Source organism: Pan paniscus, chromosome 21, assembly GCF_029289425.2.
Source record: "Pan paniscus chromosome 21, NHGRI_mPanPan1-v2.0_pri, whole genome shotgun sequence".
NCBI lineage: Eukaryota > Metazoa > Chordata > Mammalia > Primates > Hominidae > Pan > Pan paniscus.
In genome coordinates this window covers 14,363,628-14,382,366 of record NC_073270.2, presented here as the reverse complement: position 1 = coordinate 14,382,366, position 18,739 = coordinate 14,363,628, and the positions used below count along the sequence as shown (strand labels likewise).

General features: G+C 36.5%; 1 protein-coding gene across 8 annotated transcripts in view; it reads left to right on the top strand.

Annotated features, from left to right (window-relative positions):
- The window catches only part of TASP1 (taspase 1), a 249,730-nt gene that overhangs the window by 145,335 nt on the left and 85,656 nt on the right, over positions 1–18,739 (top strand). For 5 of the 8 annotated variants that reach the window (XM_034947678.3, XM_055105085.2, XM_003810578.6 and 2 more), the window contains one exon: positions 10,443–10,553. In XM_034947678.3, coding sequence (XP_034803569.1) covers positions 10,443–10,553 — 111 coding nt within the window. Of the gene's footprint in view, positions 1–10,442; positions 12,984–14,631; positions 14,655–18,739 lie in introns of those variants that run through there. The other 3 variants (XR_004668309.3, XR_004668308.3, XM_063601008.1) reach the window with 2 other exon arrangements.

Here is an 18,739-nt window from a genome sequence, read left to right as displayed (position 1 = left end):
GGTTCTCCAGAGGGACAGAACTTATAGGATATTTATGTATATGAAAGGGAGTTTATTAGGGAGAACTGGCTTACCTGATTAAAAGGTGAAGTCCCAGGATAGACCATCTGCAAGCTGGGGAAGAAAGAATCCAGTAGTGGCTCAGTCTGAGTCTGAAAGCCTCAAAACCAGGGAAGCTAACAGTGCACCCTTCAGTCTGTGGCCAAAGGCCCAAGAGCCCCCAGCAAACCAATGGTGTAAGTGCAGGAATCCAAAGGCTGAAGAACCTGAAGTATGATGTCCAAGGGCAGGAGGAGCAGGAGGAAGCATCCAGTATAGGAAAGGGAAAAGCCAGAAGACCCAGCAAACAAAGTTATCCCACCTTCTTCCCCCTGCTTTGTTTTTGCTGTGCTGGCAGCCAGTTGGATAGCACCTACCCACATTGAGGGTGGGTCTTCCTCTCCTAATCCACTGACTCAAATCTCAGTCTCCTCTGGCAGCACCCTCACAGACACACCCAGAAGAGCAAGGAAAAGAGAGTGGCTGAAGCTTTGTCAATTACACACTTCCTCTGACATGGTAGATGGGATGAAGCGTTTTCACTACTCATGTTTGTTGAAGGTTTTTTTGTTTGTTTGTTTTTTTGGTTTTAGTTTTTTTCAAAAAGGTTTTAATCTGTGAAAGTATTTGCGTTCATAAAACTGGAACCTTTCCTATTTATGGAGCTACCTATTTAGACAGTTGGGATTTTTCGTATGAGTGTGTGATTTGGTTATATCCTCAATCAAATTGGCAATAGTGATAAAAACTAATATATGTATAAAGCACTTAGTATATGTACTATATGTCTAGCACCGTGCTCTAGATATCTGTGTTTAATCATAACTGTGATAATATTTCTCTATATTAAAAATAATTATGAAATGCTAACGCATATATCAATCACACCCTACTTTGTAAGAGATGATATCTCTAGGAGATAATTATAAAATTGGTTTTTCTTTTGGTTATTATTTATCACAGAAAAAATTGAAAAGCCTGAGTTGTTTTTGATACATTACAATAAATAACCAAAGTATGAGACAAGTTGTGGATTACAGAGAACTCTGAATATTTGGGAAACGCTAAATATGTGTTGGTGAGCTATAACCTTAAGATGTGACTGGATTAGACATCTTCACCACTTATTCCATCTCTTTATGAAGCTCCTTATGTTTTCCCCTTGTATATAATAGGTTCCAGGTTTGATAACCATAGGGACACTGTGAAGACTGAAATCATGTGTGCCCTATCACTTTTAAGGTAGCTCTCTCTTTAATTTCACAAGACAGGCTTGAAAACCAGAAGTAACCCAACTCCAAAATTGGCAGTAAATCCTTTGACAGGGAAAAGGTGATGTACTGTGTAATAAATTCCTTTGTTGAAAAAGAGATGTTGCAATACTGGAAACTGAAGTACCAAATGTTTCCTTTTAAATTTGGAAAGGCCCTTTCTTATTACTTATCTATCCCTGTGGACTTCTAAGAGGGGATGTGTTGAAAGATTTTTCAGATGCCCACTAGCCACAGTGAGAGTGAATGGCAGCATTTATAAGATGACATAAATACTTCAAAATCATCAGTAATCCTTGGAGACGTGTGGTGTGCCAGGGGTACTGAATGTGAGCTTTTGTTGCTGTTGAGCCTGTGCTTTTGTAGGAGGCTGCCTAGGAATGTGGGTTGTGTCTCTGCTGTGAATGCAACTTCACTTTTTCCCCTCTGGGGCTCTTTGTATTAGAATTGAGGTGGGAGTGGTTTAGAAGACAAAAATTCTGCACAGATAAGAAAGATCTGTGAGATTATGAGTTATATTTTAAAATCCTAATCTTATTTTGAGGTCCTGTGGAGCAATTATATTATTGTCCTCAACCATTAGAACACTACATTAATAACTGGACACATAAAGGTCTTTTAATTTTCATTTTGTAATAATGGGGCTCATCCCACCACTGCTGCTACTACTGCATTAGATGAAGACAAAAAAGATTGAAAATAATCTAGAAATGCAATGAAGATATATCTTACATGTTAGCCAAGAATTGGTAAATTTTGATGTTTCTCTATTCTTATTGCAAAAGTTTTCAGTTTGTTACTTTTACCTTTTGGAACTAAAACTTAATTTGACAATATGATTTTGTTGGGCTGTCACAATCCCTATATTTAATTATCTTGTTTTGAAGGCTGCATCTATCACTGGAGCTGAAGTTAAAAAAAATTATAAATGTGTGATGAAGGTCAGGCAACATAAAACACCCATGGCATCTGTTCATGTTCACTCTGATCAACTCGTGTACTCAAGATACAGGGAAGTGAAGTGAATGGGGCCAAATCCCATCATGGGAAACTTTGCTTTCCCCTTTACTAACTTGCCTTAAGAGAAAGTATTGTGAACACAGGAGTGTAATCTGAAGTCGGGCAATAAACCTGTTGGAGAAAAAAAATAGGTATTTATTTTAGATACTGAGGAAAATAAGAGGAATAAATAAGAAAAGTCAAGCATGATCCACAGTCTCTAGATAATCACAGTTAAAATGTTTCCTGCCAGGCTAAGAGAAATCTTTATCATACTATTTGTTTTGTTGTGATAATGGTAGGTTTACCTAGGTGGTCATTTTTACCCTATGTAAAGGCTTAGCTTGATTTGAAGCAGTAGCCTTCATTTAGAATTACAAGGCAAAGGATAAACTTTTAAATTCTATTTTAGGCTCTCTCAGTGATGATTGTTAAGCTAGCTGAGAATCACTTTAATAGAAGGAACATACAGAGAATAGGATGAGAGGCAGCAAAGTAGTAGAAAATTTTTCTTAAGATGGTTATTTTCATCATAGTAGTATTTATTAAGTGCTTACTCTATGGTCAACTCCATGCTAAATGCTTTATGTGATTTTTCTCATTTTGTCCTCAAAACAACCCTGTGAGGTAGTTGGTATCCCATTCCCCGTTTTACAGCTATGGAAACTGAGCCCTAAATAACCCAAAGTCACCCTGCTGGATTCAAACATGAGTCTCACTGCAGAACAGATACTAACCCTTACCCTATAGGCCTTAAGGTAGGGGTGTGTGTGTAAGAGGGTGGGAGGGGTGAGGGAGGGAAGGAGGAGAGAAAATGAGAATGAATGAATAGAGTAAATAAAATGTGCAAGCTGTCCTCTTCTTAAAAAAGACCCTGCTTCTTGACACAGAAATATCAGATTTCTCCTATGGGTGAAGTTACAGAAGCTTTTTGTAATGTAAGCTAATGTATCCACTAGAGAAATAATGGCATTGTTGGAAGGATTTAGATGACAGGAAAATAAAGATACTTTATTAATTAACTCTTCTAGTTTCCCTGGGGTTTTGCCAACTTTTTCTGGATTCCAGACAAATTCAAAAACAGATGATTTAAAGGTGGCTTCACTGAAGTGGTGTCACATGATTGAGGGAAGTGGTCATTCTTTAGATGGATAAAAGGTGGTTTTAAAATATGCAGGACTCCATTTTTCAGACAATATAAAGTATTTAATTAAAGTATTTTTTTTTTATTCAAATGAACTAAAACGAAATTCTGTAGTTGGAAGTAATTAAATATATCCTGGGTTTCCCCCCTAAAAAAGTCAGTTAAAATAAATATTCTCAGATCAAATGATCTTTTTCGTGTATCGCTGCTAATGGCATCTGATAAATATATGTATATGAGCTTATCAGAAATTATGTTTGAATCAACACAGAGTTGCATGTTTGAATTGGAAAAAGTAGCTAGAAGTCGTCTTCTTTCAGTGTAAAGTTTTCTGAGCCATTTTCAATCACCAGCAAAGAGCCACGCATATAGGTTAAGAATGCATTTGGTCCCATATATTCATGGACAGATGAATGAATAAAGAACATATGGTATATACATACATAGAGTATCCATTTGGGAATATGAAAAAGTTCTGGAGCTAGATGGTGCTGATGGTTGTACAACAGTGTGAATGTACTTAATGCCACTGAATTGCATACTTTAAAAATGGTTAAATGGTAATTTTATATTATTTATGATAGGAATGGATGTAGCCTTAAAAAAGAGAACTGAATTGCGTTGCTAAAGCGGCAAGTTTTTAAATTTAAACTTAAATTAGAAAACCTCGTGTAACAGATGCCTGGGAAGAGACTGGGTCTAGTCAGGCTACCTAGCAGTACCCTTTGGTTTTCAGGTCTGTCCTTTCCCTCCTGCCGTCCTCAGCAGATGGTGTTTTCTTTCTTTTTTCTTTTCTTTTCTCTTTTTTTTAAATTTTTCCCACTCAGTGGCCATGGATGGGCCTTGATGCTCATGCATGTCACCCCTCAGTCATGCTGCTGTGCCTCAGGCTTAGCTATGCAAGTGCAGGCAGGGAAAGTTGGATTTAGTCAGATATGGCAGAGACATTCAACTTAATGCTCTCTGAAGATCCATATATTCCCCTATATTTCACAGGCCCCTTGTAGTTGCCTAAGAATGTGTAGCTCTTTCTGGCCAGGGACCGGAATGGTAATGATATTTGTCACTTTCAGGCTAAGGTGGTAAAACAGCCTTCTGGAACAGCAGGGTGGCCTCGTTCTTGTGGAGGGAAAGTATGTGATTCAGGTAGTGCATTTACAGGTGATGGAGTCTCCATCTGCCTAGGTTTGTTCCTTTCACCTAGGTTTGAGTGAGTGTGTGAAGCAGATCTTCAGGTGATGCAGGTATGACCTATAACATTAGTGAGAATTATATTTTAAGTCACTGAGATTTGGGCGTTGTTTTTGCAGCCCAGTATAGCTATTCTGACTGTTACTCCAGGGTGGGCTTTTGCCAGACATGTTTGATGAAATGAGAGAAGCAGGGAGGTTTTTGGGAGTAAGGGGATGGATGTAAGTTGATGAAGCATGGAATTTTAGTTAGTTAAGAATAGAGGTGAGGACCTGAGTGGGGTGAGGAATAGTTAAAAGGCAGCAGAATTAATGGATGGCAGTTTTTGGTGAGATGGAGGGAATGTTGGAGTTGGAGTGCTCAAGGGAGGGAGCTGGAAAGATAGGAATGAGATGATTCCAATTGATGTGACTGAGGAGTTCACGTTACTGCTGAAGATGGGTGTGAGTTTATCAGGTAGTGTGGATAACTGGAGGAGAGGATATCAGAATACCAAAAGCCAAGATATCGGGAGAATCATCTAGATAAATATTAAATTCAGCAAGAATGATGACAAGGAGTAGTGTTGGGCAGAGTAAAAGTGAGCTGGGAGTTAAAATCTCTGAGAAATGAATTTGTCGTTACATATCTGAAACGGTCTCTATTCACCCTCACTCTAGAATGGTAGTTTAACTGATTCCAGGTTGGCAGTGTTTTTTTCTGTTTGCTTGTTTTTTTTGCCATAGCGTCTTTAAGATATTAGTCTTGTGGCTTCTTTTGTTGCTTGGAGATATTTAGTTATCAGTTTAATTTAAAAATTTTTGAATTTTTTTGTAGGTGAATTTTTTTCCTTCTCTTTTTGGTGAGTTTTTAATATTTTCTTGTTGTCTTTGGTCCAGAGCTTCAAACTGATACAATTAAGGATGGATTTCTATTTTTATTCCTCTTTTTTGGAACTCTATGTGGATCTTCAGTTTAATAACTTAAATTCTAGAAAATTCTTATTCCTTATACAAATATTAGTGCTTTCTTCTTTCTTTCCTCTCTTTCAAAATGCCTATTAATGCATTGGACATTATCATTTTACACTTTTGGACTCTTAACTCCTCATTTTCTTTCTCTTTATCATTCTAGGCTCTGTTTCTTTTTCTTATTGTACTACAGTTTGCTCTATTTCAGGGATAGGCAAACAATGACCTGTGGGCCAAATCTGGTTCATGGCCTGTTTTTGTATAGCTCATAAGCTAAGAATGATTTTTTAGTTTTTAAGACTTGTTGCAAAAAAAATTAAGAAGATTTGATAGAAAGATATTACATGTAGCATTCAAAGCCTAAAATATTTACTATTTGGCCTTTTACAAATTTGTTTTCAACTGCTGTCCAATTATTTTCACTTCTTGAAATAATTTTTTTGTTTTTTGCTATTGCTTATTCTTCCTTTTGGTTGTATGTATATGTGTGTTGAAGTTGGGGGTTGGAATTTTTTATTGGTAGTTCATCTTCAGTGTGGGTTTTGAAAGTTTAGGGATACCCACAAGTAGAAGACATGTATTATCTTTGAGCATGGGACATGCTGAATTCTCAGCAACAGGAAACATACTGGGAAAGAGTGAGCTGGGGCTGGAGTAAGGGTTAGGATTAATGAGAGATGACCTGGCCGTAGAGACTGGCACTCCTAGGGCTGTGGGAATGTCCAGGATTCCTGCTGCTGAATCCAGGGTTTTTATATGAATCCTTGAGGTTGGTGTGTAGAATACACAATCAGGGCATTGACATCTGGACTGGCCAGAATGACAGTTAAGTGAATACTGAGTCATCAGGCAGGGGCCTGACACTTTTGGGGAGGTCTGACAATATGTAGTAGCACCCCTGCCAACTGCTGTGTACTCTGGGCCTACCACAGAGTAGGGACTCAGTAACAGCCTGGCAAGTGAATGAATGGGGAAAGAAATGAATGGGTCCATATTTTGAGGACTGGTAAGTACCAGGCAGGTATCTTCTGCCAGCCTTTGTCCTAGACTAACCAGACAGGAAGAATATGGAGAGATACCTCTAATAGTTGTTTTGTAGATCCTTTGGGATTTTCTACATAGAAAATTATATCATCTGTGAATAGAGACAGTTTTACTTCTTCCTTTCTGTTCTTTATGCCTTTTTTCCCCTTGCCTTATTACAATGGCTGAAATCTCCAGTACATTGTTGAAGAGAAGTGATGAAAGCAGACATCATTGCCCTGTTTCTGATCCTAGGGAGACACAATTCAGCGTTTCATCATTAAGTATGATGCAACTGTAGGTCTTTTTGCAGATGTTCTTTATTTCTGGAAATTGATAACTGAATTTAGAGGCCTAATCGGATTCAAGTATAGTTTTTTTTGGGCAGTGGACAAGACTACGTCGGTATGATTTTGTCAAGAGATACATAGTGTCTGGTATCTTTCTGTGGTATTAGCAGCCACTGATGATTGCCTCTATCAGTTATTACATCATGGGTTACAAATGGTTATATTCCAATTCTATTAATTTCTTTTTCATTTATTATCTGGGATACTTCTGTAGAGAAAATATTCCTTCATAAATTGTTGGGTTACTCTGGTATGTAGTCCCTATTGGAAGGACAGAAACATGCTTGCTTGTTTTCTTTTATCAATTTTCAGAATAGTGAGTTGGTTTCATAGCATCCTCCAAAGGTGATTAGTGCTTTTAAAAACATAAGTTATGAATTTATTATGTGTTTTAATCCATTCATTTGTCATACTTACTGATGCTAAATTTTTCTTTTTTTAGAACTTGGTATTTTTTACTTCTAGGCATCTTGTCAGGTCTTTTATAATCCATGTTTTCTGCTAAGATGTGAGAACATACACATACTCTTACTTGGAAAAGTAAGGACAAAGAGAGGGTATAGTGAAAGTCTTATTTTTTGGTGAATAAAGAGTGGAACTGTTTGCCTTTGAATCACACTTCAGCTCTATGGCAGCATATTCTAAGAAACCTTGGAATTTTGTAGGTAAAAGCACATAAGTCAAACTTTCTTTGATTGGAACCTACAGGAGAATAAGCTTTGGTTTCATGGCTCTTTGTTAAAGATGATCAATGTCAGAGAGTATAAGTCATAATTTTAAAAGTTTCTTGGTAAAAAGATCAATCATTGGAAAGCTCTGTATATATATTCCTGTATAACAGCAGAGCAAAGTCTTTCTGACATACATTGTGTAGTTTTGATGTAATGTTAACTTCATGTGGTTTAGCTTTTTGACTTCAGGCATGTGTATATAACCTTCTGAACATTCATTTAGTTTATAATATGCCAATTTCCTAGCAGTTATTATTGTCCTAAAGTGTAACATTTCACTGTTCAACATCAAGTATGTACACAAAGGGAATTAAACTTTATGGCGTTTCATGAGCTAAGCACAACGGTTGTTCTTAGTAAGTGTCCAACGTGGTTTCTTTCTGTTAGCTTTATTGTCATCTTTTTCCCGATTATAAAAACAATATTGCAAAAATTTACTGCATAGGGAATGCCACAAAGTTACACATTGACTTATGTATGTAGATCTTCCTTGAAGTGTAGGTATTCATTCACAAAGAGATATTTAGATCCTGAAGGATGTTTGCATTTACACTTTACCAAAAATACAGGGAAGCCATTTTTGGGAAATATCTGGCAATTTCTAAAAAAAAATTCATCCTTTTTTTTCTCTTTTAGAAGGCCTGTGTTTATTTTTTTACTGAATAGGTGAACAACTACTTCAGAATTCCCATTCTTCTATTGATTCTTTTTCTTTCCTGTCATTTTCCAGTCTTGCTGAATAATTTTCTTAAAACATCCATTTCCAACACTGGAGAGGAATGTAATCTTATTTCTAATTGACTATTTATAATATGACATATTTCTAATCTACTATGACTAATGTAATAGTCAAAGGCAGTGTTTTACCTATTCAGCATATTTGTTTCTGGTTGAAGAGGGCATTTTTTTCCTTGAAGGTCCTAATGGCTCCTGTTCTTTTTATTCTATTATTTTTTATTATACTTTAAGTTTTGGGATACATGTGCAGAACGTGCAGTTTTGTTACATAGGTATACATGTGCCATGGTGGTTTGCTCCACCCATCAACCCATCACTTACATTAGGTATTTCTCCTAATACTATCCTTCCCTTTGCCCCCCACCTCCTGACAGGCCCTGGTGTGTGATGTTCCCCTCCCTGTGTCCATGTGTTCTCATTGTTCAACTCCCACTTATGAGTGAGAACATGCAGTGCTTAGTTTTCTGTTCCTGTGTTAGTTTGCTGAGAGTGATGGTTTCCAGCTTCATCCACGTCCCTGCAAAGGACATGAACTCATCCGTTTTTATGGCTGCGTAGTATTCCATGGTGTATACATGCCACATTTTCTTTCTTTTTTTTTTTTTTTTTTTTTTTGAGAAATCTTGTTCTTGTCCCCCAGGCTTGAGTGCAATGGCTCGATCTCAGCTCACAGCAAACTCCGCCTACCAGGTTCAAATGATTCTCTTGCCTCTCCCTCCCAAGTAGCTGGGATTAAGGCGCCTGCCACTACACCTGGCTAATTTTTGTATTTTTTAGTAGAGATGGGGTTTCACCATGTTGGCCAGGCTGGTCTCAAGCTCCTGACCTCAGGTGGGTCCACCCATCTCGGCCTCCCAAAGTGTTGGGATTACAGGCGTGAGCCACTGTGCCCGGCCTATGTGCCACATTTTCTTTATCCAGTCTGTCATTGATGGACGTTTGGGTTGGTTCCAAGTCTTTGCTATTGTGAAGAGTGCTGCAAGAAACATACGGGTGCATGTGTCTTTATAGTAGAATGATTTATAATCCTTGGAATATATGCCTAGTAATGGGATTGCTGGGTCAAATGGAATTTTCAGTTCTAGATCCTTGAGGAATCACCAGACTATCTTCCATAATGGTTGAACTAATTTACACTCCCACCAACAGTGTACAAGTGTTCCTGTTTCTCCACATCCTTTCCAGCATCTGTTGTTTCCTGACTTTTTAATGATTGCATTTCTAGCTGGTGTGAGATGGTATCTCATTGTGGTTTTGATTTGCATTTCTCTGATGAGCAGTGATGATGAGCATTTTTTCATGTTTGTTGGCTGCATAAATGTCTTCTTTTGAGAAGTGTCCGTTCATCTTCTTTGCCCACTTTTTGATAAGGTTGTTTTTTTCTTGTAAATTTGTTTGAGTTCATTGTAGATTCTGGATATTAGCCCTTTGTCAGATGAGTAGATTGCAAAAATTGTCTCCCATTCTGTAGGTTGCCTGTTCACTCTGATGGTAGTTTCTTTTGCTGTGCAGAAGCTCTTTAGTTTAATTAGATCCCATTTGTCAATTTTGGCTTTTGTTGCCATTGCTTTTGGTGTTTTAGACATGAAGTCCTTGCCCATGCCTATGTCCTGAAAAATTCACACTTTTATGAACTGATGGTATTTGTGGCAATGAGTGTATGTTGAAAAGTACCAATGTGGTTTAACAATTACACATAATATTTTTTAGGGGGATTTTTTTTGTTAGCGCCTAACACCAGTCAACACATACTAGTTAAACAGAGAACTATGTATCATATTAATTTGTATTGGTTTGCTTTTATTGATAAACTTTGTGTTTAGTTTCTGCTGAATCTCTTTACTAAAATTACCAGATTGCTCATGGAAGTCATTTCATCCCTCACGGAATTATTTTCCCAGCTAACTACTCTCTTAAATGATGCATAAGGGTGTTCTAATGCTATTGAAATAAGCAGGGTGTTCGGTGCTGCTTTTCCTCAACTGTTGATTTCTTTGGATTTCTAGGATGTGGAGAGCATCTTGTGCGCACCATACTGGCTAGAGAATGTTCACATGCTTTACAAGCTGAGGATGCTCACCAAGCCCTGTTGGAGACTATGCAAAACAAGTTTATCAGTAAGTATAACATTAAGAAGATTACATCTTCTAAATATGGATTATTTCACTTCTATAAGCACTATGAGTCAGGTACTCCATTTGTATTTCTAGACCTACCTCTAGGGTCTAGCAGAGGAAAAGACCCACAGTTAATACTGATTGTGAAAAGAAATTCCACCACAGTAGATAGTACCACATGAAATCTTCCATATAACTAAGCTAATCCCCAAGCCGTAAGACACTGACAAGGCTCTCATATAGTAGAATAAATACATAACCATATGTTAATATGTTAATAAGAATTGACCAGTGGCAAAATGTGTGCTGAGAAATGAGCATGAATAGGCATTTAAGGTCTATCTCTAGTGATTTTTCAGAAAAAGGTTGATTATATTCATGTACTATTTCCTCAAATGTATTAGAATCAGACTTAGGTTTTATTGTTATTTTGTTTTAACAATTACTGTTGTTGAATGCTGTTTTAAAAGAAAACCAAATTCATCGGCTTAATAGCATATGAGATTTACGTAATTGTTATGAGTTATTAGATGCATTCTCAGAATGTTAATGAGAAGGAATAGTAAGAGTAGAAAACTAGATGCTCATCAAAAGTTCACTACTTAGAAAGATCTCTATAACTAAAACTATAAAACACTGATGAAACAAAATTGAAGAGGACAACAAAAAAATGGAAAAATACTTCATGTGTATGGATTGGAAGAATCAATATTGTTAAGATGTCCATAGTACCCAAAGCAGTCCAAAGATTCAATGCAATCCCTATCAAAATACAAATGACATTCTTCTGAAATAGAAAAAACAACCCTAAAATTTATGTGGACTCGCAAAAGACCCAGAATAGCCAAAACTATCCTAAGCAAAAAGAACAAAAATGGAGGAATCACATTATATAACTTCAGATTATATTATAGTAACCAAAATGGCATGGGACTGGCATAAAAACAGACACATAGACCAATGGAACAGCGTATAGAACCCAGAAACAAATCCACACACCTACAATGAACTCATGTTCCACAAAGTTGTCAAGAACATACGCTCTGGAAAACTCTCTTCAACAAATGGTGCTGGGAAAACTGGATATCCATATGCAGAAGAATGAAACTAGACTCCTGTCTCTCACCATATACAAAAATCAAATCAAAACAGACTAAAGACTTAAATCTAAGACTCCAATCTATGAAACTACTACAAGAAAGCATTGGGGAAAATCTCTAGGACATTGGTCTGGGAAAAATTTCTTGACTAATACCCTGCAAGTGCAGGCAACCAAAGCAAAAATGGACAGAAGAGATTATATCAAGTTAAAAAGCTTCTCCATAGCAAAGGGAACAACAAAGTGAAGAGACAACCCAAAGAATGGGAGAAAATATTTGCAAACTATCCACCTGACAAGGGATTAATAACCAGAATATATAAGGAGCCCAAACAACCCTATAGGAAAAAATCTAATAATCTGATCAAAAAATGGGCAAAAGATTTGAACAGACATTTCTCAAATGAAGACATAAAAATTGCAAACAGGCATATGAAAAAGCGCTCAACATTATTGCTTATCAGAGAAATGCAAATCAAAACTACAATGAGATGTTATCTCACCCCAGTTAAAATGGCTTATATCCAAAAGATAGGCAATAGCAAACTCTGGTAAAGATGCAGAGAAAAGAGAATGCTGGTACACTGTTGGTGGGAATGTAATTTAGTACAACCACTATGGAGAACAGTTTGGAGGTTCCTCAAAAATCTAAAAATAGAGCTACCATGTGATCCAGCAATCCCACTGCTATGTATATCCCCAAAAGAAGGGAAGCAGTATATTGAAGAGATATTTGCACTCCCATGTTTGTTGTGGCAGCGTTCACAATAGCCAAGATTTGGAAGCAACCTAAGTGTCCAGCAGATGAATGAATAAAGAAAACGTGGCACATATACACAATGGAGTACTATGCAGACATAAAAAAGAATGAGATCTTGTCATTTGCAACAACATGGATGGAACTGAGGGAGATCATTATGTTAAGTGAAATAAGCCAGGCACAGAAAGACAAACATCACATGTTCTCACTTGTTTGTAGGATCTAAAAATCAAAACAATTGAACTCATGGAAGGTAGTGGAGGACTTGGCGGGAGGTGGGGATGCTTAACAGGTACAAAAAAATAACAAGAAAGAATGAATAAGACCCTACTATTTGATGGCACCACAGGGTGACTATGGCCAATAATAATTTAATTATACATTTTAAAATAACTAAAAGAGTGTAATTGGATCATCTGAAACACAAAGGACAAATGCTTGAGGGATGGATACCCTATAGTTGATGGTGTGATTATTTCACATTGCATTCCTGTATCAAAACATCTCAGGTACCTCATAAATACGTATACCTACTGTGTACCCACAAAAATTAAAAGTTAAAAAATAAAAACATTCACTTTCTAGGAACCCTGTGATGGATGTGTAATTATGGCACATGGTAACTTTATGGTTGTTGAGAATGATCCCAAGTACTTTACTGAGTCTAAAACTACAGATTAGCTAGTTCTACTTCCCCAAGTTTGGGTTTATGCTAAGGAGTTCCTGAACTCTGCTCTTTTCTGTTGCTTCGTATAACTCTATAAAACTGTTCACGGAGTTGACCTGCAGTATTTCATCTTGCCACTGGGATCCATTACCTAATACATATTGAGCCCCATCTTAGAAATTCCAGACTCGTGGAAAGGAGCAAGAAATGTCTGAGCTCACCTAATTGACCCTGTTCCTTTAATAGCTGAAACTTAGTTTGCAAGAGTTCAGTGACTTCCGAAAATCATCTTGTTAACCAGTGGGTGTTTGTTGTGCAAGAAAACACTGCCTTTTATTTAAAAAATAAAAAATGTAAAATGGTATGAAATACAGAAGAACAATGTCCTGGGAGTCAAGACAGTTGTTTCCACTCTCAACTTTGTGTCCGTCTCATTGGTTAAACAAGTTACTTCAGCAGTTTTATTAAGAATAAAAGCAAAAATGTTAGATAAGAGGCAGTTTCTAAATGCTTTTGCCATGCTACGCTCTATGTCGTATCTTCTGGATTCAGCACATAAATGTGAAATTCTTTTCAGGCAGATAATTTGGAAATGGGATTGAAAAAGGAAAATTTTCAGGAACTACTTAGGAAGCACAGATGATATTTACAAGGTAAATGGAAGGAAATAAATTGAATTACCAGAGGACTAGACTAGAAGCAAGGAGGTTGAGTTTTTTTCTCTTTTAACACACTGGTGGTGTAATTAGTTGTCTGTTTTAGGACAAATCTCTTTATTCTTAATTTCCTCATATGTAAAAGGAGGGGGCAAATACGGATGGTTTCTAAAATTCCTTCCAGCTCCAAAATTATATTTGATCCTTGGTTTAGTTCACAAGCCAAACTAAACTACTTGTATGAAGAATAGTTGTAGGCTGAGTGCCGTGGCCTGTAATCCTAGCACTTCGGGAGGCTGAGGTGGGTGGATCACGTGAGGTCACGGAGTTTGAGATCAACCTGGCCAACATGGTGAAACCTTGTCTCTACTAAAAATACAAATATTAGCTGGGCGTGGTGGCCAGCGCCTGTAATCCCAGCTACTTGGGAGGCTAAGGCAGGGGAATCTCTTGAACTTGGGAGGCTGAGGTAGGAGAATCACTTGAACATGGGAGGCAGAGATTGCAGTGAGCCAATATTGTGCTACTGCACTCCAGCCTGGGCAATAGAGCAAAAACTCTGTCTCAAAAAAAAAAAAAAAAAGTTGTAAATCAAATTAGCCATTAAATGAAATTATAAATTAAAACTATTAATGGTGGATCTCAAGTTTCTATTTGAAATGATTTGGTTGAAATCCTTTCAGCCAATGATGGAGGTAAGCTAGCAACCACTTTCTTGGTTTTGTGGAAACCACAATATTCTTCCCTTTTTGCTTCCTTTGTTTTTTCTTTTTAAAAAAATATTTGTATAAAATATCTAGCGATTCTCATTACAATGCATGTGTAGAAAAATTGTATATGACAATTAAGTTCAATAACCCCTTTTCATTCATTCTGAGTCTCATTTCTCCTGCCAGAAAGAACCACTGCTAACAGATTGGTATGTATATTTATGGCTTTCCCTCACTCCTTTCCTGCCATCCTCCCTTTTCTTTCTTTCTTCCATCATTTAAAAAATTATATAGAAGAGATTTTTAATGTATTGTTTTGCAATATGCTTTCCACTTAACATAGCTTAATGCTCTTAATATATCAGTATATATAGTTTTATAGCCAAATATTTCATGGTTCCATAATTTATTCATTCCTCTACTGAAAGAGATTTGTCTGTAATTTTTGTCTGTATCATTTTCCTGCATATAAATGCTTACTTCTCTATATTCTTTTAACTAAACATTTTATATGATTTCATTTCCTCTCTTTTTTAGCATATAAGTTTTTTTTTTAGTGGTTGCTCTAGAGTTTGGAACATACATTTACAATTAACCTAAGTTCACTTTTTTTTGGTAAAAATTTAAGGGGTTCAAGTGCAGTTTTGCTACATGGATGTATTGTGTAGTGGTGAAGTCTGGGCTTTCAGTGTAACCATCACCTGAATAATGTACATTGTACCCATTATGTAATTTCTCATCCCTCATTCCCTGACTCTCCCACCCTTTTGAGTCTCCACTGTCTACTATTGTAGACTCTATGTCCATGTGTACACATTATTTAGCTCCCATCTGTAAGTGAGAACATTTGGTATTTGACTTCCTGTTTGTGAGTTATTTCAGTTAAGATAATGGCCTCCAGCTCCATCCATGTTGCTTCAGAAGACATGATTTCATTCTTTTTTGTGGCTGAATAGTATTCGTGTGTGTGTGTGTGTGTGTGTGTGTGTGTGTGTGTGTGTATGTGTATCATATTTTCTTTAGTCATCTGTTGATGGACACTTCAGTTGATTCCATATCTTTGCTATTGTGAATAGTGCTGTGGTACACATATGAGTGCAGTTTTTTGTGTAATGATTTTCCTTGAGTGGACACCTATTAGGTTGGTGCAAAAATAATTGCGGTTCCAGACTCTGAATTTTAAATCATTATAACTAGGCTCAACCATTATTGCTTATGGGTCTAATAATTTGTCTTTATGTATTTTTCCTAAAGTAGCCAGTAACTTACTAAAATAAAGATTTTTTTCTCTTACTGCAATTTGAAAAAACTCCGCCACCATCTTAAGTGTAGGGTTTGTTTAAATCTATTTTTGATAAACAAGACTTTAATGTGATAGACGGAATGGAGGAAAATTGAAAGGCATTTCAGAGATTGAAATGTTTTTGTTTCCACTTGCATTACCTTATGCCAAGATCAGGGCTTTGGTTTGACTTAATATTGGAAGCATAAAAGAGAATAACCAGTCTGCACATTTCTTTGAAAACCACTCTTCATGTAGCATACAAAACTCATAAAAATGGGTACTGTAAAAATAGTGCCTTAATAATACTTCGTGCTAACCAGCTGATTATAGACTGAATGCTTAGTTAAGTGGGGGAAGAAATAAGTAGTTTCCTTTTTAGTTGTTCTTTTTAAAAGATTACACACATATACACATATAAAACCTCTTTCAATGATTCAGATGTGACTTTTCCTCTTCATGGTTATTTTTAAACCAACTTGGTTTTGTGAATTATTCTTTTTGATGCAAACCTTGGCTGTATGTGTGGTATGTGAACTGTGGGGCAGCATTATAGATTCCTGCTCAGTACTTAACGACTAATATCATGGTACATTTTTTTTTAGCTGGTTTCTGTTTATTACTAAATATAATGATTGATAAAATGTTATCTGTGAAAATGACTTCTTTTTTTTTTCTTTGAATTTCTCAACTAAGCTACTAGTCTTATAAACCTACAATCTTTGTGACTATTGTTGGAAAATTCCATGTGGAATATAGTATTACGATTTTAAAAAGTGATTTTTGCTCTATATTTTACTTCATTCTTTTGGGGAGATGTTCTTACACTGTCATTGACATTAGAGGTTCACTGTCAATTGTAGAGTGCTGTCGACAATTGAGATGGAGTCCCCTCTTATGCTTTTCTGCCAAATAGAGAAGTTATATTCAATTAATATTTTATGTGAACATTAGCTGTCATAGGAAGAACAAAAGTACACTGTAATTACACATTTAGCCTCTGTGATCATCATTTCATGAATTTCTTAATGATTTAGAATATTTAAAAAATATAATGTTCTCTTTTCCAGGGCATTGTGTTTTTATAAGACTTTGCCTCATATTTGATAAGCATATTTCTGTTTTTCAAACACTAAAATCTTTTTTCTTTGTAGCCATCTGGAGCTTGAGGGATTCCTAAGAAAATGTATTCTTTTTTGTCTATTAGAAAAATCAAAGATGTTTCTCCTTCACTGTTATAAATGCTGTGATATTTAGCTGGTTATACTCACATGTCCAAACTGCAAAATAAGGAAAATATAAATTAAGCATACCTCTTTGGGCAATATTTGCCACTAATTCTTGGGCTCTGGGCTTTATATTTTCAGAATTTTATTTATCTTTTTATTTAACAATTATTCATTGACAGCTATGCATATACAAGATACTTTGCTGGTTACTATGAGAGATTCACAGATAAATAAAACAGCCTTGCTATCAAAAAAGCTTGCATTCCAAGGGAAAAGAAAAAAACAAATGCACAGTAAATAAAATACAAGGTGAATAAGCACTGTACTAAAGTTCAGGAAATATAGGAACTTGCATTCTGGGCAATTTTGTGAAATGGAGATCCTGGAATCTTCTGACTACAAATAATCTAAAAATGCTAGACAAAATATTTAAAAAGGCAAAAATCACACTTTCAAATGAATGGATGAAAATTTTTGTGTAAGGTAGTCCTAGATGTATGAAACTCCCAGGAGTTTGGGAGAAATAAGTGAAGATCCTTTCTGAAGGAGTACACTGTCAGCTCAGATCTCAAAGAAATCTCATATATGAATCTAAAATAGAAGGATAAAATAAAGTAAAACACGTAAAAGAGAGTTACCATGAGAGAGAGCATGTAGGTCAACAGAAACTTTAACCAGACTACCAAAGACTTTATTTATTTGTTTGTTTGTTTATTTATTTGTTTGAGATGGAGTTTCACTCCTGTTGCCCAGGCTGGAGTACAGTGGCGTGATCTCGGCACACTGCAGTCTCCACCTCCCGGATTCAAGTGATTCTCCTCCCTCAGCCTCCCAAGTAGCTGGTATTACAAGTGTCTGCCACCATGCCCAGCTAATTCTTTGTATTTTTATTAGAGACGGGGTTTCACTGTGTTAGTCAATATAGTTTTGTTTTGTTTTGTTTTGTTTTGTTTGAGATGGAGTCTTGCTCTGTCACCCAGGCTGGAGTGCAATGGCATGATCTCGGCACACTGCAATCTCCGCCTCCAGGGTTCAAGTGATTCTCCTGCCTCAGCCTCCCAAGTAGCTGGGATTACAAGCATCTGCCACCATGCCCAGCTAATTTTTTATATTTTTGGTAGAGATGGGGTTTCACCATGTTGGCCAGGCTAGTCTCAAACTCCTGACCTCAGGTGATCCCCCAACCTCGGCCTCCCAAAGTGCTGGGATTACAGGCATGAGCCACCATGCCCGGCCTACCAAAGACTTTAGATATTAGAATTACTAGATAGAAAATATGAAATGTGTGTTTTAAATATTGATGTTTTTAAATAGGGACAATCATTTTGGAAAAATATTCATTCATTTCAATTTTCATGAAAAGTGGAACATGTGCCTGCCCAAAACCCAGAAACTCTGGTCCTGTATTTCTATGTATGTACCAGATGACATGCACAAGAATATCTATAGCACTTATTTTAAATGATGGAAAGAACTGTAATGTCCACCAACAGAATACCATATGGCAGTAAAAATGGATGCCTTGCAACTGTACCCATCAGCATGAATGAACCTTAAAATCATGATACTTAAGTTAGAAAATGCAGTTTGCAAAGGAATGCAGTCAGTATGCCACCATTAAGATATCTTAGCAAAATCAAACATTAATTATACATACATATATATTAAAACTATAAAGGAGAGAAAGAAGTTATTAAGAAGTAATTCAGGGTAGTAGTTTTCTCTGGAAGGGAGGATTTGGGAAGTCTCAACAATGTTGGTAGGGATTACTTTTCCAAGTTGT